Source organism: Aspergillus pseudotamarii (assembly GCF_009193445.1).
Source record: "Aspergillus pseudotamarii strain CBS 117625 unplaced genomic scaffold BDV38scaffold_46, whole genome shotgun sequence".
NCBI lineage: Eukaryota > Fungi > Ascomycota > Eurotiomycetes > Eurotiales > Aspergillaceae > Aspergillus > Aspergillus pseudotamarii.
This window is the reverse complement of record NW_022475060.1, coordinates 115,283-141,575: the sequence shown is the minus strand read 5'-3', so window position 1 is coordinate 141,575 and position 26,293 is coordinate 115,283. Positions and strand designations below refer to the sequence as shown.

General features: G+C 48.8%; 9 protein-coding genes across 9 annotated transcripts; 4 read left to right on the top strand and 5 right to left on the bottom strand.

The window, feature by feature from the left end:
- The first annotated feature begins 897 nt into the window (after positions 1-897).
- Positions 898-2,932, top strand: BDV38DRAFT_142975 (oleate delta-12 desaturase odeA). The gene is made up of 2 exons (XM_032051470.1): positions 898-2,289; positions 2,350-2,932. Exons 1-2 carry the CDS (start codon positions 1,296-1,298, stop codon positions 2,754-2,756), a joined length of 1,401 nt encoding a protein of 466 aa, XP_031911217.1. The 5' UTR covers positions 898-1,295; the 3' UTR covers positions 2,757-2,932.
- On the bottom strand, positions 2,933-3,468 carry BDV38DRAFT_142976 (uncharacterized protein). The gene has a single exon (XM_032051471.1). The coding sequence runs from the start codon at positions 3,375-3,377 to the stop codon at positions 3,108-3,110; it is 270 nt and encodes an 89-aa protein (XP_031911216.1). The 5' UTR covers positions 3,378-3,468; the 3' UTR covers positions 2,933-3,107.
- On the bottom strand, positions 3,468-5,702 carry BDV38DRAFT_143084 (putative DNA repair protein (Rad57)). Its single transcript, XM_032051473.1, has 2 exons — positions 4,933-5,702; positions 3,468-4,867 (listed from the first exon to the last, which is right to left on the bottom strand). The coding sequence occupies exons 1-2, from the start codon at positions 5,424-5,426 to the stop codon at positions 3,559-3,561; spliced, it is 1,803 nt and encodes a 600-aa protein (XP_031911215.1). The 5' UTR covers positions 5,427-5,702; the 3' UTR covers positions 3,468-3,558.
- Positions 5,630-7,466, bottom strand: BDV38DRAFT_143037 (alpha/beta hydrolase). Its single transcript, XM_032051472.1, has 2 exons — positions 6,360-7,466; positions 5,630-6,300 (listed from the first exon to the last, which is right to left on the bottom strand). The coding sequence occupies exons 1-2, from the start codon at positions 6,931-6,933 to the stop codon at positions 5,945-5,947; spliced, it is 930 nt and encodes a 309-aa protein (XP_031911214.1). The 5' UTR covers positions 6,934-7,466; the 3' UTR covers positions 5,630-5,944.
- A 2,309-nt stretch (positions 7,467-9,775) lies between these two features.
- On the bottom strand, positions 9,776-13,261 carry BDV38DRAFT_285159 (uncharacterized protein; the record flags this gene model as incomplete). The annotated part of the gene is made up of 1 exon (XM_032060429.1): positions 9,776-13,261. The coding sequence occupies one exon, from the start codon at positions 13,259-13,261 to the stop codon at positions 9,776-9,778; it is 3,486 nt and encodes a 1,161-aa protein (XP_031911213.1).
- A 547-nt stretch (positions 13,262-13,808) lies between these two features.
- BDV38DRAFT_273005 (GTP cyclohydrolase I) lies at positions 13,809-14,672 on the top strand (the record flags this gene model as incomplete). Its single annotated transcript, XM_032057601.1, has 3 exons — positions 13,809-13,953; positions 14,004-14,257; positions 14,364-14,672. 3 exons carry the CDS (start codon positions 13,809-13,811, stop codon positions 14,670-14,672), a joined length of 708 nt encoding a protein of 235 aa, XP_031911212.1.
- Positions 14,673-17,653: 2,981 nt separating this feature from the next.
- On the top strand, positions 17,654-18,641 carry BDV38DRAFT_142925 (uncharacterized protein). Its single transcript, XM_032051469.1, has one exon. The coding sequence runs from the start codon at positions 18,001-18,003 to the stop codon at positions 18,502-18,504; it is 504 nt and encodes a 167-aa protein (XP_031911211.1). The 5' UTR covers positions 17,654-18,000; the 3' UTR covers positions 18,505-18,641.
- A 2,038-nt stretch (positions 18,642-20,679) lies between these two features.
- Positions 20,680-21,480, bottom strand: BDV38DRAFT_253015 (uncharacterized protein). The gene has a single exon (XM_032055202.1). The coding sequence runs from the start codon at positions 21,304-21,306 to the stop codon at positions 20,854-20,856; it is 453 nt and encodes a 150-aa protein (XP_031911210.1). The 5' UTR covers positions 21,307-21,480; the 3' UTR covers positions 20,680-20,853.
- A 1,590-nt stretch (positions 21,481-23,070) lies between these two features.
- Positions 23,071-25,475, top strand: veA (sexual development activator VeA). The gene is made up of 3 exons (XM_032051468.1): positions 23,071-23,228; positions 23,347-23,510; positions 23,576-25,475. Exons 2-3 carry the CDS (start codon positions 23,363-23,365, stop codon positions 25,153-25,155), a joined length of 1,728 nt encoding a protein of 575 aa, XP_031911209.1. The 5' UTR covers positions 23,071-23,228; positions 23,347-23,362; the 3' UTR covers positions 25,156-25,475.
- The last annotated feature ends 818 nt before the right edge of the window (positions 25,476-26,293 follow it).

Below are 26,293 nucleotides of genomic sequence, written 5' to 3'. Positions count from 1 at the left end.
CTTTGGTGTTGTCCCCCTGGCATTCGGCGCGTAATGAGAATACTCCCCGCCGTGTATTTTTCAGTCTGGGAGGGCTGAACGCCACATGGCCCTGAGACCATGTTATCGATCCAGATAAGTAGATAATGATCTATTCTTGGTGCGATGTTACTCACGGCCAGTACTCGAGGGACGATTGCAAATGCTCAGGTGGTTACCAGACCAGGCCATTTTATTAGTAGAAATGACGAGAGATGCCTTCAGCTCTCAGCCAGCCCTGCCCAGCAAACACTTGGACGAGGTGGGCGTCCTGAGCGGCCATTCGTCGCGGGAGGAACTCGCGTTCATATGCATGCACGACGAGAAGTTAGCCGTAACTGAACCATGCACCTGATGTGCCTGACCCTCGGCAGCGCGCGATTTACGGAGGGAAGGATGTCAGGAAACAGGCTAATTTGCCTGACGATCGAGTCCTGGTGGTACAGGCTCAGGTTCAGTTGTCTGGAGGCGAATTAAAGACGGGATGCTGTCAGTAAACTTTAATATCGGTATTCCCAAATACCACCCCGGGTAAACAAATCCAGGAGTCCTGGCCAATCATGGAACCCCAACGGTACACAAAATTACCCTCTCCTGCATGGCTCCATACGGCGTCGATCTCCCCAAAAGACGAGAATTACCAGATGGAAAGGGACCGCCGCCATCCAGAACAATGTTTGGTTCCTTTCCACTCGGGTGCCTTACCTTATTGTGATATTTTTTTTTCTCTTTTCTTTCCTTTTTTTCCCATTTGGATTTTCTTCAATCCATTGTGATTGGTCTGTATTTTTTTTTTCTTCTTTGCTTGAGGCGGCCTCCTTCCTTTCCTTCTCTTCCCACGCCTTTTCCCCGGGCCGATGTCCTTCAGCTGATTCTTAATCTTGAAACTTTTTTTTTTTTTTCCTTTTCTTCTTTTTCTTGCCTCTGTTCAGCTATTCTTCAGCTCGTCTAATACCTTACCCTCCCCCTCCTCAATCCCGGTCAGGGCCATTCCGGAGTGGTGCTGAACATCACCCCATACCCACTCGTCCCTATATCAGCTGCCAGGGAGCTCTCATCCTTCCAGGATCCTTTGAGATCGTGTACCCTCTGACCCCTTGGAGTGACCCATTGGTATGTTCACAGCATAGCCTTTTGCCTGCAGAAGCACATCTACCATCCCTTCCCCTCCATTCGTTCAGACCATGTGCCAATGTACCATGTACTGACAAAGAACCACCAGATATAGCAACCTCGGGACCCCTCGTTGGATACACCAAACGTCAAAGACAAAAAAGATGTCTTCCACAGCTATCCCCAAGCGCATGGCGCTGAACCGCAACCCGGGCACGGATTCTTCCGTCCCCAGCGTCTCGGTGTCTCCATTTGACAGCCCTCGTCATTCTCCGTCCTCAACTTCCCTTTCGTCGCTCGCGTCCGAGTCGGAGAACAAGGGCAAGATGCTGGACACCTATGGAAATGAGTTCAAGATTCCCGACTACACCATCAAGCAGATCCGTGACGCCATCCCCGCTCACTGCTACGAGCGGAAAGCTCTCACTAGCTTGTACTATGTCTTCCGTGATATTGCCATGTTGGGATCCATCTTCTATGTCTTCCACAACTATGTCACGCCGGAGACCGTTCCTTCTTTCCCGGCTCGTGTTGCTCTGTGGACCATTTACACCGTTGTCCAGGGTCTGATCGCTACCGGTGTCTGGGTTTTGGCCCACGAGTGCGGTCACCAGGCTTTCTCCCCCTCCAAGGTTCTGAACGACACTGTTGGCTGGATCTGCCACTCCGCCCTGCTGGTGCCGTATTTCTCCTGGAAGATCTCCCACGGTAAGCACCACAAGGCTACCGGTAACATCGCCCGTGACATGGTGTTCGTCCCCAAAACCCGCGATGAGTATGCTTCCCGCGTCGGCAAGGCCGTTCACGAGCTGAGCGAGTTGATGGAGGAGACCCCCATCGCGACTGTCACCAACCTCATTCTCCAGCAGCTCTTTGGATGGCCCATGTACCTCCTGACCAACGTTACCGGTCACAACAACCACGAGCGTCAGCCCGAGGGTCGTGGAAAGGGAAAGCGCAACGGCTACTTCGGCGGCGTCAACCACTTCAACCCTAGCAGCCCTCTGTACGAGGCCAAGGATGCTAAGCTGATCGTCCTGAGTGACCTGGGTCTCGCCATCACCGGATCCGTCCTCTATTACATCGGTTCCACCTATGGCTGGCTCAACCTCCTGGTGTGGTATGGAATTCCTTACCTCTGGGTGAACCACTGGCTGGGTAAGATTTTTCTCGACATTCACATGACCTAGCGAGATAGGTGCTAACGATTGCCAACAGTTGCCATCACTTACCTCCAGCACACCGACCCCACTCTCCCTCACTACCAGCCTGAGGTGTGGAACTTCGCTCGTGGAGCCGCGGCCACCATTGACCGTGACTTCGGCTTCGTTGGCCGTCACATCTTGCACGGTATCATTGAGACCCACGTCCTGCACCACTACGTCAGCACCATCCCCTTCTACCACGCCGACGAGGCCAGCGAGGCCATCCAGAAGGTCATGGGCTCGCACTACCGCACCGAGGCCCACACCGGCTGGACTGGATTCTTCAAGGCTCTCTGGACCAGCGCCCGTGTCTGCCACTGGGTCGAGCCGACCGAGGGTGCCCAGGGCGAGGGCGAAGGTGTGCTCTTCTACCGTAATACCAACGGCGTCGGAGTTCCTCCGGCCAAGCTTTCCAAATAGATTATGCGTTTGTCGATATAGAACGAGTTTATCTTGAAATTTTCCGCGTGGTGCTCGCAGGATCGAGTGGCCACGATTTGGACACTCATCACGTCACGGCATAGAGCAGCTGCGAGTTAATTGAATCAACTTGAAGGCGTATATGGGGGCATGAGATCTTGGTGAAATCACGTGGTTGAGCTGCTTTTATTGCGATTAATCTGGGGCGTCTGTTTTTTCTTGGTGTATGTTCGACCTAGACCATCTCTGTTGTCCTTTCCGGCAAACATTTTTGTCATTTTTTCTAGCGAAAGAGCCTTTGGTTTCTCATCCAAGACCTCAGCCGAACCAAAAGTTCATCTCCATTGCTCGTCACGGTTTAAGACGTGAGCAACCCGTTGTTATGGGGTTGATGGGGCAATTCCTCGCCTTGAGACTCGAATATCTAGACCTCTTATGAAATCCATCTGCAGTGAATCTCCGGATATGGATCTGCATCGTTGTAAAACGTAAACCAGGATGTTGAAGAGCCGAGAATAAGAGTAAAGAGAGAGAGGAAAAGCAACGATTTAAGATTTCTGGAACTGCGGGGGATTTTAGCTTCCGCGACCCGCCGAGAAAGGCACTAAAAGCCAGACCCATACCCTACTGTTTGTCGTCACCTAGGCAGAAACATACTAAAAGCTCGAGCTTTATATGTACTGTACTGTATTCGGATCCTTTACTCCACTCTGTACGTCAAATTACATCTTACGTAGTGTAAGACCAAAGGGAAGGGTGGCATAATGAGGGTATATAGGAGAAAGGAGAAAGAAGCCTAACTCTATTCACAGCTCTTCAAACCTCCTTTCCAGATCGTAAAGCGGACTTCATCTTGGATTTGACTGTGCTCATTCACTGACCCTGCGGTCCAAGGCGCAAAGACGAGCTTCATAGTGCGCCGGACAGAGCGCTCGGGTGTCTGAGACGAAGGTGGTGGTAGCTGAGAGATACTCGGTTTGTTCTCAGTGACTGGAACGGGGACAGGAACAGGAACAGTCTCAGAAGTAGCTTCCGCTTCTGCGTCTTTCTCTTCGGCGACAGTCTCTGTTGGGGGGTCTGGCTGGGGCCTCACTCGTTCGCTGGCGGAACCAGGGGTACCTGGTTCCGGGTGTAGTTTCGCTGTTGATAGGGTAGGGATACTCTCTGGAAGAAGAGGATCTGTGGCAGTTTGCTGCTCTTTCTTCAATGCGATTCGGCATGCAATTTGCGTCGACCAGACAAGACCGAGGGCTGGTGTCTTCTGGGCCGGTCTTTGGAAGCCTGGAAATGAACTTGGGGGAAATGACTGCGGTGAGTCACCCCATCCGGTAAAGAATCGTTGTTGATGCAGCAGGCTGAGGATCTCACTGCGCACCGGATTCCCCACCAGGTATGAGCCGTCGAAAGGCTGCTGTTGCGGGTCTTCTTCGGTGGTATACGGCGAAGATGGGAATGGAGAAGGAGACGATGGAAGCATGACGTTATGTTGGGATAATTCGACGTTTCCGGACTCAGTTGCCCGGACCCTCGGTAAAGGGGACGCAGTGCCTGGTTCGCGAGCGGATGGGGGTGGTTGTGGTTGAGTCGAAGGGGGTCCGTTTCCTGATACACCACCTCCGATCCTTGGGAATGCTGGAGGGCCGTCCAGGGCATCGAATCGGTCGGAGACCTGGTTTGCGACCACTATTGCGATGTCCTCTTGTACCGCAAGGTTGCGTAGCATTTGTCCCAGCTTGGTGAGCTCCCCTGACCGAGTCGACAGGCCTAGGATATTGTGGGCGGTATGCTCTGCTCTGTAGTTGGAGGTTATGGAGTCGATGACAACGAGTCCGACATTGTAGCGTTGAATCGCGACGGGGAGTTGATAGTTGAGAATGTGGTCTTGAGACTCGAGGTCCATGGCATTGATGGATAGGATATTCTCCAACGTCGGGGCACGATCGCGAGGCAGGGTCGAGAGGTACGGGTGGGAATCAATGAGCTGAGAGAGCCGCGGCGTCGACAAGGGAGCCTCTGTAGAGATGTAGACGGCATTCTTCCCCAGACCCTGGGGGGAAGGAAGCTGGACGGCCAGCAACAGAGAGAGGAGAAATTGTGTCTTACCACTCCCACTGACGATGCCATACCGGTCAGTCCCAATTCAGAAGCTACTGCCCATGTAGATGCACGCACGTACCTCTCGCCAGTCACCTCCGTCACATAGCCAGTTGGTACCCCGCCGCCCAACAGCTCATCTAATGCGGCGTCCAGAGTGCTGATCGCGCTCCATTGCGACAAGTCTAGCTTTGTCGCGGGCCCCAGCGTAATCGGCAGGTCATCATTGATACTGGAGCTCGGCTCGGCAGATGTAGGCTCATCGATATCTTCGAATCCGATATCATGGTGGAGCGCCTTGATGATGCTGGCGCACAACCGACGAACATCGGCTGGGGGCACGTGGGCGCGTTTCGCGATCTCAAGCGTATCGAGAGTGATGAGATCAACCGTAGTTATCTTGCTTCTCTCCAGAGGCGGGAGTATATGAGCATACGGTTTTGTATGGAAGTCCGGGAGGACTGATAACAGATCCATATGCGTGGAGGTCAAGTCGATACTCAAGATTGTTGTCCATGTGGAAAAGACGCGGGAAGACCTGGCGCTTGAGCCGACTGGCCAATCAGGTGAGGCCATTTATAGATCATCAAGACACTAAGGGAAAATGATACAAATTATACAGATTGAATCTACTACAGCTTATTTCCTGCATGGTGTACATTCCTTCCTCGTTCATTATTTTGATAACTGATGGCCAGCAATAGATCTACCTACAATTCATCACCTTTCTGGTACCTATAGCCCTAAGTACCCTCTCTTCCACCAGCTCCAAGAAATCAGAACAAAAAGTCAAAAGAGAGAACCACATCATAGGGAAATTAGGTCCTTCGATATAGAGACCAGGATCTACTGATATCTTACGGAGTGTTACAGGCCCTCCTCTGGAGGCCCATATCAATAAGTCTGCCTCAGGCATCGTGTCAAAAGCAACACCCCCGACCATCACCACATGTATAATAGACGAGGTTACCGGAGAAGACCATAAGGAAGTATTAACTGCGGTAGCCCGCACTCATTAATGAACAGGGATATATCATTCTTGTTTTCTCGTAGTCTCACACAAAATCTTTCCCTCGAAGTTATGGTTGGTTCGGTTATGCCTCTCCCTGTCGCTCAATTGGCAAATATTCTAGGAGGAACTGCTTGTAATCCTGTATAGCTTGTTTGAATGGTTGACCATAGTAGATTTCAAAATGACCAGTTTCATACCACTTGATCACTCCTTGAGGGGCTGTCTTCGCATATGCCAAAGTTGGGCCTGCGGGTGCAACTGAGTCTTTACCACATATACCGAAAAGGATCGGACATTCCACATTAGATGCATAAGAGCCAGGTCTCAGGAGAGGAAACTTTAAAGTCAGGCGAGCAGGGATTTGTTGCTGAAACGGATGTCCTTCAGGGATAAGTAACGGAAATGTACTGAGCACATCTGGAGCGTTCATCAGAGCCGCTGTTGGGGATTTTAGCTTCCTTGGTATTTTGTTTCGAGGATAAACGGTCTTGACTTACCCTCACTTGGCTTTCCAGTCAACGGTACAGTTATTGGCTTGTTGTCCGAGCCAAAGAGAATATCCAACAGAGCAAGCCCTGCAAGCCTCGGGACGGCCGCCAACCCTTTACAAAGTGTACTCTGCCAACCAGAAGTAAAGGGACATTGGGAGATGACTGCTTTGAGATTCTTATCAGTAGCGGCCAGCTGAATGACATGGCCCCCGCTGAAAGATGTTCCAAAAAGGCCGACTTGGTTCGGATCGACGTTCTCCAGCTGACGTGTATATTTGATCGCAGATTTCCAGTCCGCTTGCTGTTGATTCCAGTCAATCAGACCTCTTGGCAGACCCTCAGATCCACCGCTGCAACGGTAGTCGAAGACAACACATGTGTATCCTATCTGATTGAAACTGTCGGCATATACATCGAGTTTTAGCTCTTTCGTTCCACCCAGGCCGTGGGCTAAGACAATGGCTGGCCCGGGGTTCGATGCGGTGAATATCTGAGACGAGTAAAGCCATCCACACATAAAGTCCTTCGAGGACGAAGCAATTTTGATATCCACACGGCGTTCAATCCCTGCGGTAGCCATATTCAGTTGTGTAATATTGTTTAATCTTCCACTTTCTCATATTTTAGAAGCGAGACGGCGGCTTTTACACGTTTCTGTCCAGTACCTTATGAATCTTTTGAGTGCTCGCTCGGTTGATCACCAAATCATCACCTCGGCTCCAGCTAGGAAAAGAATATACTATTGGATCTTCTCGGAGGGCCTTGGAAATTATCTCGCAGTAAGGACCTAATTGGCGATTTAAGTCCCTAAACGTTCACTAGCTGCGGTGGAATGGATCTTGCGAACTGTGTGGGGCGAGGATCTCGCAAGCCACTCCCACTTGATCAACCTTGCGGCGTAATATCCGTCCGACTTGCGAGTCGGGCCAATTATTGCTGTGGAGGGCTCCCGGTCTTGGACCCAAGAATTAGTACCAACTCCGGACGATCTACAGAGCACTCCATATTTTTGCCCCTATTGTTGGGACTTGCCTGTGTATGTCTGCCTATGCTTCACAGCTTCTTTAGCTGCTTGATATAGATAGTTTTAGCCTCCTAAAAATAGTGTATGTGTCAAAGAAATATCAACTATTCAGCAGAAGACCTGTCAACTAGGTAAGGGTATCTAGGCAGAAAGCTAAGCAGTAGATATCGTGCAGACAGAAGACTGATTCTTGCCTTTCTCTACTATGAACATCAGGCTATTTTTATAGCCAGAAGGGGCCCCTTCTGCTTCTAACAAAATAAGACTGACAGGGAGCTACTATACGCTATTGAAAAGACAACGGATATAGATTCCGCCGTCGCCGTTCGGCCACCAAGTTGTCTATGCACACCGGACAGGGTATATGATACAGTCATCATGCAGAGTCATCATCGGATCTGTGACAGTATGGGAAGCTTCTTGAAGACTGTATCATTGCCGGCAATAATTATCTTGATAAAGAAGACCTTTTATTTCTATATCCAGTTGTATATACCGAAGTATTTACTTGAGTAAAGATTTATAGTTATTTTATAGGGGTAGGGCTTAAGCTATTAGATCAAGAGTATGTTCTTTTTAAGCGTATCTTTTAATTATGTATACCAATATTATGATCAGTTGAAGGATCAATTTTCTCAGCTTTTTAAACTCTATAGAATACGTATCAGTTAGATCAAAAGATTTATAGTCTATAGAATAGTCATAGTGCTAACCGGAAGCTTTATAGCGGTTCTATTGTTCATATTTAATATTTTCAAAAAGCTGCGCAAATAGTTCTATAAATCAACCTTCTCTTATGATAAGAAATTAAGGCTGTACGAGATGAGTAGTCTGAGCAACCTACACCTGTGCCTCGACGACAAGCTCTTGCCTACTGCAGTGATTGTGCGATAGTTGGACATACGATTAGATATTGCCCAAACAAACAGCTATTCTTTTATATATTCAATTCAATCAGTTGAATTTAATGATACTGGTAATTGAATAGCTTCAAATAATAATAGCCTCAGTCGTATCCACCACTCGGTAGTTGATTACGTTAGGTAAAGGACCTCTGTTCCAACCAACTCACAATCTTCGCGATTGTGCCTGAGATACTAGCATTCGACGGACATGGTCATAGCTATTGTAAAATACAGGAGATTCGGTATCTCTTTGGGGGCATTTCTTGTTAGAGCATCCTCCAGTTACAGTTCGGTACTCAAGGAGGAATTGGCAAGACAAAGACTTCTTAATTCTTTGAGTAGCCGTGAAATAAGAATCATAAGATGGGTAGCCCTCGCTTCCGAACAGTTTAAGGTCTGACACAGTCGAAAAAGCCGGCACTAGGCCAAGAGAACGTGTCAAGGAATACCTTTCTGCATTAGTATGGTGAGTCCTTTCGCAGTGTCCGATACCTACGGGTCTCTCAAACTGACATGCAACTAAGGTACCGTGAGCGGATAAGAAGAGTTCTTCGTCTGCATGGCCAACGAGCATATATTCAATTTGACTCTGGAAAGTCATCATTGTGTGGACAACACCGGCAGTTGAAGTCTCGAGTCAATCATCCGTCAGAGTCTGCCAAGGACAAACCACTTGACATGATCGTCGATGATCACGCGTTCATGCCGTGAAATTGAAGTGCAGGCATAGGGATGAGCAGAAACGACAGAAGATAGCTATTTGTACATATAGTATATCAAATGACGAGTCGAACAAGATCGATGAGCAAAGATGGGGCTTAACATGACAGCCTTGTATTCAAAGCAAAGTAACTTCCTTTGCAGCAGCATAGTCGCTGACATCGACCTAGACAATCACCCGGGGAGTTAACCGCCCCCTATCCAATCCTGTTGCACATACGTATGCAATTTCACGTCAATCGTAACGAACTGACCATATTTCTAATATAGTGAGTGGGCATATTTGGCCTAGTGGCTAGTTAGTTAGTGGTACTTCGAAAGAAGATCAGTGTAATTCAATATCTCAAGTCCCTGGTTGTGAAGGGAGATGAGCCCTTAGTTGGTGTATTACATCCTATTCTTTTTTGCTGGTTAAGTTCTTGAGGATTTAAGTGCCACTACCGTAGGTGTCCATTATCCTGACAGAATGGTTTTAACTGCTATTTCAGCAGACTGTTCGTGTGGCTTTCATGGGTCTGTCTAATCTATTAAAAATCTTCTGTCTGTGGGCTGAAGAAGAGAAGCTAAAAGAGAAAGAAAAGCGAAGGGGGAATATGTCAAAATGACAGGATGAAACAAAACCACCAGATCCCCAGACTCCCAAAACAACTGCTATCATACGTCGGACTTCATAAAGGACATATGGATTCTAAACAAAAAGAAAGACGGAGGTTATCTTGGAATATAAATCTGAATTCAAATAGCCCAAGAGCCTCTCCTCGTCTTTCCCTTGTCTAAGCACCATCAAAGACCAGAAGGGTTTGAATCTTGACTCCGCCAAAACCACGCTGCCGCAAAAGTTCCCGGCCACGGTGAACAGGGAATTCAGCCACAACCATAACGGTAATATCCTTATTACTGATGCCAGCTTTCCATAAGAGCTGCAGTACCGCACAAAGTGTGTTCCCCGTAGCGAGCACATCGTCCACCACCACCACTGACGCGCCTCGGGGGACCAAGTCCCGAGCCATCTCGAACCTCTTCTCGTTCACACCGTTGGATGCCGAAGCCGAGACATGCGATGGTGACTTGCCAACAGAAATAGTGGGTGGGGGAAGCTTACCCTCGTCGCGAATAAGTGCCAAGGGTACATCAACCCGCGAGGCTAACGCTGACGCATAGATAAAGCCGCCGGCCTCGCAAGACGCTACAACATCGACTTTGGCCCAATCACTGGCAAAGTGAGACTGCAGCAGAGATGTGCAGAGAGACAGCCCACCTGGCTGCTGAGCAATATCGAGCACATGGCGGAACTCAATACCCGAGCGTGGAAAGTCGGGTATCTGGCGCACCATTTTGGCCAGTCGTTGCAGGTCCTCGTGGCAGAAGGGGAGCAGGTAGTGTTCGGCGAACCTTTTTGCTGCCTTGTCTCCGGTCGTATTATTGTGGAAGATAAGATCGGGGTGGTAGTCCAGGGCCGTCAGACTCGACTTGCCATTGGCGCTGTCCTTGTTTTCGTTACCATCGTCATCACCGCCGCGGCATCCTCCGCGAGCCCGCCGCATCTCTTCGCTAGCTTGGACGCGAACTTCGAGCAGTCTGATGTCTGGCACCAGATGCGAAAAGGTTGCTACCGGCGCCTCATCTCGCATGCCGGTGATTAGCAGTACGTCTACATCTGTAGCGCTGTCCACCACATTCAGGAAATGCTCCTCTGGCAGCCGAGGTCGATGGAGCACTTGGTCCTGGAAGAATTTCGTCAATGCTGGCCGGTGTTGCTCCTTGTAGGCACGGTCCGAGAGCAGACGGGTCAGGTCGGCACCAGTGGCTGCCGCGTACTCTCGCTTAGTCGCATCGCTAATGCTAACTGCGCGTGCCGTGAGGCTCTTCTGGTTGTATGCGAGGAACTCGGAAACCCAGATGTCGGCACAATAGTCCTTGCCAGCGCAACTGTTGCCCGTGACAAGAATGGTGAGTCTCTGTTTCATCGGCACTTTGGGGAGCGTACAGGCGTAAGCCAGCACATTATGCGGGTCGGAACAGTGCTTGAGACGAGCCAGGCGCTGCCGGTTTGGACCAAAAGCCTTGGGCGCCAGGATGGCGTCTCTGGGGTCTGGCCCGAGGTCTGCGCCGTAAACTCCGCTACTCACGGGCAACAAATCCCTGGCGACTTGGTATACCCACCGCTCGGCAGCATGGGCGATCTCCGTCCCATCTTGGTCACGGGGCCACACGCCAGTTATCACGCAGGCGTAGTCCCAGTCTCGACAACCGAAAGCAGTGGCATCGGCTGCCACATCCCTGACTGCGCCGCCGCCGTGTAGCAGATGGAGATAGCAGAATGGCGTGGGACGAGTCTCAATGGCCGTCGTTAAGATGTCGGTGATGTTCACTGCTCCGATCCTTTTCAAGAAAATACATCGCTTAAACGCAGAGGTTTTGCAGCCACCATGCCCGCCGTGCATCTGGGACATGTACATCTCGGCGTCGAACAAACCGACGCCATCCACGACATCGAATTTGCCTTCCCCTCCCAATATTGTGTCTACGTCCACAGGCGCAGGTATGGGCGTGGACGTATCCGAGATAAGCCTAGTCGTGGAAGCCTCGAACATGGTCACGCCAAGTTGCAGCTTGCCGAATTCCCAGTACAAATACGCATCTGCAGAACAGTTCCCTGGGAGCCTGCTGGCGATGAGATTATCAACATCGCTCAGTTTGCGCTGTGCTTCGAGGTTGTCATTCAGCGGGAGAACCCAGTTTCGAACCAAGTGGACCGGAGCCACGTATGTCTTGAAGGTAACACTGACTACGATACCAAAGTTGGTCCCAGCACCTTTGATCGCCCATAAAAGGTCGATTTCATTTTTTGGGCGCACGGCACTGGCCGGGCAGTGTTGGCTTGGTACATGACCGATGCAGAGAACCTCGCCAGAGTCGACGCTAACCACCACGGCACCGATGATGGCATCACACGTGAGCCCATATAACCGAGTCAGGTGCCCGATGCCGCCCTGTAGCCATAGTCCTGCGCCTACGCTTGGGCGGGCCCCCAAGGGCACTGTCAGGCCAGCCGCCATGGTTTTGCGGACGATATCCCCCGCCTTGCAGCCGGTCTCGACGACAACCACGGAATCGGAATCAGAGCTGGCTTCTCTTCCATCTCTCCCAGCCGGGACAATGTGTATTTGGTCAAAGGCACTCATGTCGACCGAGACGACGTTGGGCCATAGACACTGGCCGCTGTGACCTCCGCCAACGACAGTCAGACCGACCTCGTGCTTCCGAGCCCATTGAACGCACTGCTGGACATGCCGGACCTCTGTGGGCCTAACAATGGAAGCGGAGCCGTGGAGGCAAGCCTCCCGGTTCTTAACCGTCTTATCCTTCACCAACGGCACCCGCGCCGTCAACGCCGGCAACGTGGTCGCATGTTTGGTAAAGGCCACCATGACGTTGGGAGAGCTGAACACCAGATGGCCTGGGTGGGCTTCTTCACGGTGGCCCAAGGCGCGGCACACTTTACGCCACGCGACTCGAGTCGCCTTGTCCGCCTCTGTATCCTGCATGACGAACCCTGCGACGAACGCAGCGAAATTGTCCAACACTTGGTCGTCATTTAGCACGCGAACAACCCCGGTAGGGAAGCATGCTGTTCGATGGCATACTAATCCGTTTAGCCGCAGGGTCCTATCGCGATGGAAAACCACCACCATTCCACCTTGGGGCTTCTGGACAAGCATTTCCAGTGCCTGTTCAATGAACTTGTCTTCGGGTTTCATGCCGTACATGCTGTGGCAAAATAAGACAATATCGAACTTTTCATCACTACTACCGGTACCGGTACTGGTACCGCTCCCTATGTTGCTGTTCAGAACGAATGGAGCTCGATGTATATCAGGCGGGCTTGCCAGACAAGGCAGCGGGGACTCTGTCTCCATGGAAGGACAGAGCCATTCTGCCACTCTTGTAGCGAACAGGTCATTCGGCTCAAAGGCAGCGTATCTTTTGATCTTCTGTCTTAGACTGTGAGGTAGATACCCGAGTACGCTCTTGGGGCCAGGTCCAATTTCTAGCACCGAAATATGAACGCGCGAGTTGAAGAGAGGGGCTAGCAGCTGAGATAGTTGAGGAATAATGAAGTCTTGGTATACTGACTCGCGAGCCAAGATATCGAAGCCAGCGCTGTACTGTGTGTCGGACAGTTGTTGCTTCGAGGATGACGGCGTAGTTGTGGCTTGTTGCCCAAGGGCCTCCTTCAGGGAATTGAGGGTAGCCATGTTCAACTATGAGTTTGTGGATGGGGAAAACAAGGGGCTTGAAGTGAACCTCACAGCGATGTCCTTTATGCGACTTGCAAAGCCCACGTGAGCCTCTTGGTGTGGGGTGAGGCTGGCCATCCCTCAGCTGAAAGATGGACATTAGCGATAACTAGTGCGGAGTAGAAGTGATTCAATGCTCTCCAGTAGATTGGCGCGAAATTGCTAATACCATCCCCAGCCGCACTGATCGCTCCCCCACCTTCTCATTTCTATATACATGATTCAGTAAGAGGGTCTGGGGTATAGGAATTAAAAAGACATAATCTCCAGTTAGTTCAGAGAAATGAGACCACCTTCGTTTCCCATAATTTCTTCGGTGACTTTTTATTACCAGTATTATTTTTTCGGAGAACGTTACTCCAGCTGACCCAATCTAAGTACAAGGGCTTCTACCTGATGATATCGCTATCTTAAGTTACTGGGGTGCTACTATTATTACTATCTGCCGTCAACCCCTAAACAATTAGATCCGCCCGCTGTCAGATCGCAGTTACATAGAGTAATTATGACCATCTCTGAGTCGAAGGTCCTTGTTCGCCCTGTTCAGGACGCTAGGAGGGCTGTGTCGTCAGAGAGGCCAGCCATTGAGGAAACCATTACTTCCGTGGATGGTGGCATCCATGTAAGTACCGACCGTGATGGTAAAGCAGGTACGTATATCCTGATGTCAAAACAAGTCTAGCCACTCAACCAAAGCCAGGAACTGCTGCTGCCCAAGACTTCGACGGACACACAAAGATATCTCGAGAGACTAGAATGGCCGCCAGTATACGAAATATCTTGGAGGACATGGGAGAAGACCCCAATCGGGAGGGCCTTCTCAAAACTCCTGAACGATATGCCAAGGCCATGCTCTTCTTCACCAAAGGGTATCAGGAAAATGCATACGATATCGGAAAAGATGCCATCTTCAATGTAAACCACACTGAGATTGTTCTGGTTCGCGATATTGAAGTGTTCAGTATGTGTGAGCATCATCTAATTCCATTTGTAGGCAAGGTAAGAGATCCTTATGTTGATGTGGGAGTTGAATGCATCATAATTTGACAATGCGACACAGGCTCATATTGCATACATCCCCAATGGTCGTGTCTTGGGACTGTCGAAGTTGGCTCGAATTGCAGACATCTATGCGCGCAGGCTACAAGTACAAGAGCGTCTCACAAAGCAGATCGCTCAGGCCATCGAAGATCTTCTACAGCCCCAAGGGGTCGCTGTCGTGATGGAGTCAGCCCATATGTGCATGGTTATGAGAGTTGTCCAGAAAAGTAGTGCTATGACGACAACGAGCTGCAGGACAGGCGTCTTCAAGACAGACAGGGCAGCGGAAGAGGAGCTTCAGTTCCTCCTAAAGCTGAACCGGAATTGATAGAGTACTTATCTTATGGGTGATGTTGGACTTTAAGCCTATATGCCAATAGCTCACCAGTGTGTGCCATGACCCTCAAGGATGTAAAGACGATATCTTCCATTTATTCGTGAGATATAGTTGGATTGAATAACGATTGAAGCAATTCAAATGAGAGTTATACAACCATTTTCACTTAAGTCTAGTTTCATAGACTTGATTTGCTGGGACCGATTGATACCATGGAGATTGATAGACCTTTTTTGCAAGAATAATCTGAGGTAATCAGGTCCATCCGATGCGTTTACCGCAACGATGATAGTAGGCCATTTAATTTAGCATTTGTAGGTTGGGCTGTTCAAGCACGAGAGCCATATGTTTCTGATCCACAGATGACCCTTGTAGTTGATATAATACTTATTTCGAATCCTGTTCCATCCATATTGGATATATCCTCGTTAAGAATTCCTTTTTTTCTTTTTGGATAGTACTTTCTACCAATGTGAGCCTGTTGTTCATTATTCATGAATCTTCAAACTTTGCACGTCGATAGTCATATCGAGAGGTCCATTTTCGTTGGAGTTTCTTTGCATTGCGTAAATCGATGCACCCATCTATTACTAATACAGGCAAGGGGAGATGAAGATTGAGGCTTCCATCGAGCAGACAATAAGAATTGGGAAAGAGAACCAATCCTCTATATATCAAGTATCTGTTCCTCAAGAGTTTACTCTTCAAGATAAGTCATCCTTGAGCATCCTCACGAGAGGTCATTCGATTCAGGAGAATCTCTGGATTCTGTTAAAAAAAAATTATAAGTACCATCTTCATTACAATTGGTCACTTCAATGTTTCCTTTCATGGTGTACATGTTCGGGCCTTTCGCTTAACACGTGTCAGTTACCACTGCCCAAATCCCGTAGCCCTCTCGGAGCTTCCGCGGATTCTCCGTCCGGAGACGTTCAAGTCTAGAATAAGCGTACTATCCAGCAGGATTCCACGCCCTAACGGTCATCATCGGCTTGATCGAGCTCAGTCCTCGTTGTGGAAAGTCCTAGAATGAGCTGGCAAGTGTCATTTCACCGTACGGCACTATGAAGGCGAAAGATAGACGGTCTTTATCTCCCGAGCTGCAGCGTCCAAGGTCTTAGCACGCGTAGTTTTTAAAATAAACTGGCCATTGACAAGAGTTTTTGTAGGCACTTTCATATATTTTTCCTTTGAAGTAAAGCTCCTATTGGAGATAGTGGGAAAGGCCCGGAGATGAGTTGGTGAATATCATACATCTCATTCTGTTGCGTATATATAATTTTTCGCACCCAAGGTTAATTCAAAGAGGACAGGCATTCTAATTATCATAGTTAGCTTTTCTTATTTACTTTACTCCTGAGAACCTTCGCATATAGCTTTATATAAATATATCTCATACTATATTTTCTCTTAGAAATTATTGATTGCCATATGCTGATATACATGGGTCAAGATCACTCAGGTAGTGGTCATGCCGAGAGATATCGATTATATTTTATCTTCAGGACAAAACAAATATATATCTTTAGAGAACTATAAATTTATATACAAAATCTCCGTACATAGTAGAGTCAGATCACATCCCAAAAATCCAGTCCACATAAACCACCACAGCCATAGAAATCCGTCACTACGAATATAGCCACCAAACCTGCACATTGACATATCGCACCTGCACCCCAAACATAAGCTACATTTTAAACAAAACAACATACATAATCCCCAAACCCCTAGTAACACAATCAAAGATCTCCCCAGATAAATCACTTATCAACCAAACAGCCACGCGAGAAAGAAAACCAACCGCACCACGAGGCGCCCATTGCCGAGGAATTTGGCCTGCGCACATCACTTCTCGACCTCTCCCTTACTGCAACCCGCATACCTGCAGTCCATGTTTCAGCTGGGGTCGGAACAAGCCGAATGCCATGCCGTTGTGAAAGGGATGAAAAGCTCTCCTCCCTTGCGTGGGAGATTCGCGAAAAACGTGCATTATTCGGGGGGGCACATTGGCACCAAGATTTTAGTTCTTACGTACATTATATTCGAAACGGTGATGAGTTTGCATAGGGGATAGTTGTCCCGGAGTGAGTGGAGTGCTATTCATGTAGATCTGGGACTAATTATTGCTAGTTGCTAGTTGCTAGTTGTTAGTTGTTAGCTAGCTGGGCACAGTTACTTACGAACGTACTAGTAACGATTCTATCAGCTAGCCGAAGCACCATTGAGATCACGATCAACATTCCTGCATAGTTGGACAAGCCCCGTCAGTACATAGCTAAGTAATACAGACACGAAGACCAAATACAATCCTAATACTTACGGTAAATCTCTGAGATTCCCCGCTAGACTAGTAGGAGAGGAGGGGAAATAAATACCGAGAATACGAAAGGCCTGTGATAGATCACTTCAGCCAACTTCGCTTAACTAAACTCTCTTGCCGCTATCCGAGCGTAACGGTCGACTAAGACTGGTGTGGACTAGCGGGAGTTTACTATGAGCTGTTTAGGTTCTGATTTATCGTGTGTCATGTAGATAGATGTGTTGCGTCAAGTTTTTTAGGCTTTTGGGTTAAGCTACTGTCGTGGTGTTGTGCAAGGTTGAGTTAATTAGGGTTTATTCTATTAATGGGAATTGATATATTGATTAATTGGTTAGAATTAGTGACGTTGCACAGTGCTACGCGAGCAATCGAGTAATTAAGAATCCGACTTATTGGAGGCGGGTTGTCTCGTTAATTAGGGCATACCGTCTTTTATTTTTTTAATATTTTTTTTTTGGATAAGAGTGGTCATCATGGCACCGATGACGAGGACTCTAACCCGTAAGTGGAAAGGGACACTTTAGCTTAGCATTTTCTCCGGACGCGATCCTATCTAAGATTCCTTGAAACAACCTATACTCTAAGTAGCATGAAGTAAGGCATAGATAAGCCAACGTAAGGGTGTCAATTTTAGGGCTTCGGAAGAGAACCGGTGTGCTATACCTGCGTGACTGGCCGTTGTAACCGACATTGCAAAGTCAAGCCTCGACATGGAAGATCCAGTTGACTCGTGTCGAGGATTTCCGCCCCATTCCTCAGAAAAGCTTCAAATAATCTGCAGGCCTTTCGGAAGTCTAACCTACCCGCATCTGCTTCCCCCTCGGGGATCTATTTTATCACCCTTTTATCTAAGCTGCAGCTGAAGCATGCCGCGTGTCCGAGACATAGCAAAGTATCATACACTAAGGGATCTTTAGTGGGAGATCATTACATGCTAATCGCGATAATGGGTTGCCTTCCTTTTAACCTCAGGTGCCTTCAACGTTGCTGCAAGTAATGTTGCGCCCTTACAGGATACCCAGGGGTCAGGTGAGAGTTCATGCTATGGTATACCTTCTGAATCAGTGTTTCTTATCTCGCATGACCATATGTTCTCCCGGCGAGGTAGATCATGGTGAAATCCGAACCTTGCGCGTTGAAGTATGTCTACAGACAGACATGCAATTGGAAGCCAACGACAAGTGTCAGCGGTATAGACTTCAAGAATGCCAGCCGAGATACGCCGATCGCTTTGACGCCAGGACAGGACTGGGGGGTGACGCGGGTGACGTTGCCACTAGGGGAGGATGTCTCCGTATCCACTGGGCAGTCAAGTTTCACTCAGGTATACAGTCTGTCCTTTTATGTAATATGGCTCTCTCTACAGGGGGCTTGATGCTTAAATTTTCAGAACTTGGAAGCGTCAATCACCTCCCGAATGTAGCAATTATGGGCCTGAGGCTTCCCCCGGAGTTTTGCCGATGGCATAGGAGTAGGCGGCTTAAACATGACGATTTGTAGGAACCCAAACCCTTCACTCACATACCCCAAAAGTTGAACAATACGTTCAGCGAATACAGAGCATTGGATCGGACAGTGTACTCATGTTGCCAATCACGACGCACCGAGTCCGGTATAGGGTTTGCTTTTGCACCGCATTAAAGTGGTGCAAGAAGCCCGAGTGGAATTTCCTGCGATCTTCAATGACGACACGGTACCCAGGTAGGAAGTCGATCCTGTAGCACACCACAACCCTTCTCGAGATACACAGCACTCGAATTAATGGATGATGTCATCACCTGACCGGATCATCCGCCGCATGCGACAGGAAAGAGCTGGTCGCGAATACGGAGTCCCGGCATGAGATATTTAATATCCCGGAACTATTCACTTTGAGAGTTCCATGTATGCAGGCGTAAGGGACCGTAAGTAAGGGGTGGTATCCAGTCGCTGAATATGGTTGTATACCCCGACGGAAACACCCGTGGTGGAGTATCGTCATGAGGTGTTCCACGGAGTATCTTCGCCGAAGGGGATGCTGATAAGAGGTGGTACAAACGAGGAGTACTATTAAAATGAAGGTTAGGAATTAGGGTGTACCGGCCTTCTCCCTAGTGGCAGTGTGATACAATGATGAATGGACTATTGATTGGACACTAATCACTAATGCTTTCTCAGGCAACGCTGACCACCTAAGGTCGGAGAGTTGAAATTCCATGCGTTCAATCGATCATAATAATGGTGTTATGTGTGGGCCATGGACATATCTGGAGAGAGGAATGCACGATTTGCCAATTTCAAAAATGCGTCATTGTTGGTTCTGTCAGGGAGAAGAAGATCCCATGCGGGTAGACCCGACAATCTGGTCATGCATGGCGCGGAAAATGCAGGTTTCAAAGCCTCCTTCGGCCTGGCGCGACTTTCGTACCGAAGGCGGGATGCCACATGACAGCGGTCAGCGGATTGGGAGTCCCTCTGAAGGTTACACTTTCTGAAGACTGGTTCTTGAAAGAAAGTAAATGTTTATGGAGTAACCGAGTATCTTTCTTTGGTGCTTTCATTCTCCATCAAAGACTGTAAAAGAAGCTATCCTCAAAAATCTTCAGAGGAATCCAACCTGATTCAGGTTCTCCCTGTGAGAGATCGCCACTACCGCCACCATGATTCATGGCCCTTCCGTCGTTATCATCCGACCACGTCTTAGGGCAATAATACTGAAAGTTATGAGATTTAATTTCGATTAACATATCTTATGAAAGGCTAGTATAGACATGGATGGCACTCCCCTATTCCCATTTCAGGACCGTTGTCCGAGAAGACAGGGGTGAGACCATGGTTCTCTCTGCAGTGGGGCTTGGCAACCCGGGGGGGGTTTAATTTTGTCCGTGGATTTATTCGGTGCTTCGTCTCACCCTTCGATCTTAGTCGATTAGGTGACGAACTGTGTTCAAGGGGAAGCTGTTGAGGAAGTCGATCCCGATGTTAGATTTTTTTGCCCCAGAAAATTCGAGGTGATTCCTCGCCCCCAAAAAAAGACACATAGCTTGGCGGTACCTGTCCATTTTGGTCTATGAAAGAAAAAAAAGAAAAATAATTAATTAAAATAAAAAGGTGACGGACGGATGATCCGAACAGAACCAGAATCATGAAGGCTGGAATGGGGTCTCCCCATTCGGTGCGGACCGCCCGAGTGGAGTTCGTTCAAAAGTTTCCCAGCGTTGGAAACCTGGGACTAGGATCCTCTTGGCTTTTTTCCGCCTTACCCGTTTTTACCCTAGAAGCACTTCCGCAGAGGGAATGGCTGGCGTCAGGACCACGTCTCATTCAGGCGTATGCAGTGGCTTATCGAGAAATCTGTAATTTTACCAAGAGAGATTAATTCCTTCTTTTTTTTTTTTGTTTTTTTGTTGTAGTTATTTCTTCGGTTCTTTGTAGGTCCAAAAGTTGAGACGTTGTTGGTCCTCTTGCATTCAACAGACCAGTCCATTTAATATCCAATCTTCACGTACAATCATGCATCGAGGCTGGAGTACAGGTTGGGGTCTGGCCGTCATACTGTTTGTACTCCGTACCGGGGATTGCTTTGGTGTAACCAAATCCCGATCGGGGCCGTTTCGGGTAAGGATTGTCTCTGATTTGAACTTTTAGACTTTTACTTTTGTTCGGTTCAATGATCTATTGACCGCCAGATTGTCCCTTGGACTCGACCTGATACTCCTTTGTGATGGGAAGGTTCTTTATTGCTTCTTTTGCGAGATAGATCGGGTCTAATCCTTTGTTACAATCCAAGAGTACCGGATCGGTCCTTCTCTTCACAACAGGGGGATCGATCGCCTATCCACTCTACTGCAGCAGTGAGCTACTACTAGTTCACTTTATCGCTTTCCCACCTTGCAAAGAACGGAGGATCCATAATTCATCAAAGATGTCATAGTAGGTATGGAGGCCGGAAATGCCTATGCCATGCTGTGGTATTTCGTTATGGGACCCAGAGTCCAATTGACTGCTGTCAGGCCATGCAAGGCAGGCAAAGAGGAAAAAGGGAGCGATGTCAAATTCGAGGTCAAAGAATGCGGTTCCACGACGGTGGCACACGTTTTTATTCGCAACGGATGAAGCGGGCTCGGCGCAGAAATGCAATCTGCAAGATGGTGGGAACTTGGGAAACGGAGCAGACAAAGAAGGGGTGAGCTCGGGCCAGCTTAGTTGGCCTTTAAACTCATCCTCATTTCCAGGCTTCTGGGGCGGGCGGTCGATCCGTTGGACTGGGTACGAGTACCAAGGAATACTCGCGACCGGGAACATCCATACTCTTACATACATACATACATACACCACCAACGTATGTAAGATGCTCTCTCCGTCCACCGGAAAATAAATTATGCCTTACGCTGTACAGCGTCACACAGCGTAAATTAAGGTTGCCTTTTCCTCACCATTTCTCGAAGCTGAACCCGGCAGGAAGGGGTTGTACAGGACAATAACCAAGGATCAATCTACCTTACTATTGTACAACTATTATTCATAGGACAAATTCTCTCCCTTAAAATGACTCAGGAGGATCTCACTCCGGACAGTTACTGACTCTACATCTTAAACAGCTCTCGATCTGATGTTCCTAACTTCTTGTTGCATGAAACTATCAGATCTCAAATCCCGACGAGCCAAAAAGAAAAAGAGAGAGAGCTAATTATAGTTGGACGTATCAGTATCTACGATGATCAGGCGCCCTTAAGCGATCCATGATGGACGCACTGTCAACCTTGACAGCGTAACCTACTTTCTTCAATTGGTTCTTCAAGGAGTATTCACAAACAACTAAGTTCAGCCATACAATCCCTCCTGAGATTAGGCTCCCCGCTGGTCTCCTTTCCGTCCATTCAGGACAATGCGTTCAGTGCCTCGAGAGAAACTAGCTATACCCCTCTAAGACTAGACCGGGAGAAATTAACTTCCTTTGTGTGTAATTCAAGTAGAATCACGGACCTCGAAGGCCCACAGATGCCCCCTGTTCAGGGCCCCACCCTCGAACTGCCCGTTCAGGCTTTTTCTTTTCCTTTTTTCTTTTTCTTTTTTTTTCTTTTTTTTTCTTTTTTTTTTTCAAAAAAAAACCCCTGTTATTTTCTTAGGAATTTTTTTTTTATTTTACTCCGTACGGATTTCCTCACAGCTTATTTGTTATGCAGCCAGTGTCTGAACTCCACTGGACCCAAGGGCCAAGCCGCCGGCCGCAGTGGCCATGACCCAGCGACCGTAACCACTCCAGCTGGCTGATTTCCCACTGGATCGGCCATTCTTCCTTCCCCCCCCTCTTCTGTGACACCATCCATCTTCCCCCATTTTAGTGTCATCCGTGCTGACCCAATACCCACCATATCGGCTCAGTCGTGCAGAGTTAGTGCCGTCGTACATACCAGTTCCATTCGAAAGTACTGTACATACGCGATGTATCTACGGGGTAATCCCGGTTCCCGTCGTCAGAACGGATAAACATCTCTTATTGACCCTGAGGGCCGGTCGAGAAGAAAAGAAGTTCTAGAGCGAATGAGTACTCAAAGTGCAGAGATGTGACCGTAGACCCATGGTACCGGGATATTAAGCAAGCGAGTTATGTATGGGGCCGTCAACCCGATCACCATGTTGTTGGAACCGCCTGGTGGAAACCGTCACCGTCGGTAATCTTACAGTACCACGGCTCCGGAGACGAGGACGGTTAGGGTGTTATAGTTAGTTGCGATAGTGTGTGTGTGTACCTGCCGATTCCCAGGCTGACTCGTCCTTTGACTTTCCCCGTCCTCTCTCTCTCTCTCTCTCGCTCTCGTTTTCTCGCTCCACCCCCTCCCCATTCATTATTCTTCCACACCCCCGTATCACCAACTTAACTTTTGTCACTCCTCTCTAACACCTTCTTGACTCATCCCGGACGGGTCAATCGCTGGATTGTCTGTTGTCCTGCCTCGGCGCAGCAGACCCAGTTTAAATTTTTTATTCATTTCATTATCTTCTCTTCTTCCCTTCCCCTTTTAGTCGACATTTGTGAATCTCTCTCGTTTTCTATCTCGCAGACGAAGACATCCTTGCCGACTGGTCGGTCTCACGGCTTGCATTCGTGGAGTCACGCCCCAGAAATAATCAGCAAACTAGAAGAAAACCGGATTTACACGGGAAACGGGGATAGATTTCTTGCTGGACGCAAGCACTTTCCTATAGTGTTGATTTGTTTGGTAGGACCGTGGGATTGCCAAGTAAGTCCTAACCTTCATTGCTGGCTGGTCATGATTTGGTTTTGACCATGAAATTGTGCTCAATTACGGGGCCCGTTGAAGTTCATTGTGCTAATCCTGGCAGTTGTTCGTATCAAAGTCAAACTACCTTCAAAATGGCGACACGAGCTCCTTTGGCGCCTCCGCCAAACGAGACGGAATCCTCCGTCAGCCGGATCACTCGAGAGGGCAAGAAACTCACGTACAAACTCAATGTCATGCAACAACCGGAGCGTGCGCGAGCCTGCGGTGCAGGTGCTAAGTGTATGCATCCAACCGGCACTAGGAAACCAGATAGTATCAATCCCCATGATTCTGACTTCATATAGCGTCTGCGGACCGTCGCCCAGTCGATCCTCCACCGGTCGTCGAGCTTCGAGTATACGAGTCTGATCCCAACGACGACCTTAACAAGACCGATATCACCTTCGCATACAACGCCAATTTCTTCCTATACGCCACTTTGGAAACCGCTCGTCCCATGGCCCAAGGCCGTTTTGCCCCGAACCCGACCTGCCCTGTATTGACCGGTGTGCCCGTAGCGGGAGTGGCTTACTTGGACCGCCCATCGCAGGCCGGTTACTTCATCTTCCCAGATCTTTCCGTGCGACATGAGGGTGTATATCGATTGAACTTCCACCTGTACGAGGAAACCAAGGAAAGCAAGGATGCGAACGAGAATGCTCCGATCCAGTCCTCCATGTCCAACGCAATGCCCTCGAAGCCGATGGCGCCGAAGTCATTCCTAGATTTTCGTCTCGAGGTCGTTTCGGTTCCGTTCACCGTCTTTAGCGCCAAGAAGTTCCCTGGGCTGACCACGAGTACCTCCCTGAGCCGGGTCATTGCAGAGCAGGGTTGCCGTGTACGGATTCGACGTGATGTCCGCATGAGACGTCGGGGAGAGAAGCGCACAGATGACTATGACTACGATGAGGAGAGAGTCTACCGATCCTCTGACCGATTCTCCACCCCAGATACCCACGGGTACGCAGGCACTCCCGTTGAACGTCCTCGATCAACCAGTATCAGTACGGTGGATCCCTCGTTCCCCTACGGTGTCGATGCTCAGCGCCGGTCGTCAGGCGCGACCGAGTATGGTTTCCAGGGTGCACAGCCATACCAACGACCAATGCCTCCTGCTCCCGCACCCGCACCAGCCGCCGTGTCCACTCCCGCTCCTCCCGCACCGCCCGCACCACCATCCCATAATACCGGGTATCAGTCACATCTCTCCTTTGGCTCGACTCAAACTCAATATCCAGCTCCCCAACTGCCTCCCACTCCACAATCCACGTCGACGTTGGCAGCTCCGTACTCTCCGCATCCCTCGTATTCTCATGCCCGGAATCCATCGACGAGCGCCGAGTATGAAACGACCGGTTACCCCTATCCGCCTTCACGGATGTCAACGGAACGTTCCAGCTATCCCAAGAATGGCTTGCCTCCGCTCCGCTTGGAACCGCCTAAGCCACTAAATATGTCATCCAGCGAGCCACGCTCGTCTGATCCGAACGCATACCATTCCGTGGCTCCATCGGCGGCGCCCCGGTCTCAGACACCGTCATCGAGTCTGGTACCCTCTCTTCCGCCCCTCAAGGCTCTATCGGGAGATTATCCCAACAACCTCTCTCAACCATCCAGCAGTATCTCTCAGAGCCCCAGTCACGATCTCGGCGCAGGCAAGAAGTTCTTGTGGGATACGGGTGCCAGCTTGTCCAAGCGGTCGTACGAAGATTCGTTTGGCCATGATGATCGTCCTCTCTACAACGGCATGCGCCCCGATACGGAAGGCTATCCTCGGAGGCTATCAGATGCCGGTCGGAACTTCTACACCGATTCGCGCGATGAAATGGCGTATAAACGAGCCAACGGGAGAATGGCGACGAAGATTTCCCCTGCCCTCCAGTAAAACCGGTTGCTTTGTGCTTTTCCGCTCATATAGGACGGCGTCTTGGGCGAATGGTCGTCGATTGATTTCTTTCACGTAATCTGTTCCTTTTTCCTAATGTACTCTGGTGTGGTGGGCTTCAGGGATACCTTTTTAACGAACCAGACTTTTGATGTTTATACCACCGTTCTTTTTCCTTTTCCTCTTCTTTTTATCGATCTTTGGCATTGTTGTATATGATGCTCTGCATGTGATTTTCAAGATATCCCCCGGATGGTTCTTGCCTTCATTTTATATACGACAGCTCTCGTGTTTATTATCCGATGTGTTTTCCAGGTATACTCGGGAGCCTGGGGCCCTCTCCCTTCGTACGAATAGAAGCGAGATGAGCAATGCAAACGTGTGATTTTTCCCAAAGAAAAAAAAAAACAAAAGCTTGGTGATTCAGTTGCGCAACTTTTGGTTTCATTGATCCGAGACAAACACGGGGTCTTCGACATGCGACATGCCTAATTCCACTCCTTCGACCATTTCCTTGTTTATCCATGACCACGCGTGCCCCATCATCCACTGGCATGCCAGACATGACGTATGCGACAGATAAGATCGACGATCTTCATTATATATCAGACAATTGATACGATTCTTGACCGGCATCGATATGACTACTATCGCCTCGTTCTGTATCGCGTATTGTAGAGTATGTATTTTCTGTCTACCGTACAGAGGAAGTTATATAGGGAAAGGGTATATCGACCAGAGTACGACTTTACATTCTTGGCCCTTGTCATTGTCATTCCACAAGCAATATCGAAAGGCCATGGATTCTGGGAGGAACATTCCAGGAAGAGACACTGTAAATGAGCTGGCATCGGCCATTCAAACATGTAGATCTGCATCAGCTTTTTCATTTCATAAAACCTTTGTACTGTATACTAGATAGAACATGGAAGTATCTACAAGGTACCTTTTATGATCAACTAGTAATTGATATAGCCGAAGCAGTGGAGTTCTCACTGTGTATGAAATAAGCTTCCACCCTCCAGGGCTATATATACCCTTCCTTACACACGCTAGGTTAAAGAAAGATCAGAACAAGGGTGTCCTGATCAGCGTATCCATTCTATATTCACTCCTTTTGAACAGTAAGAAATACAAA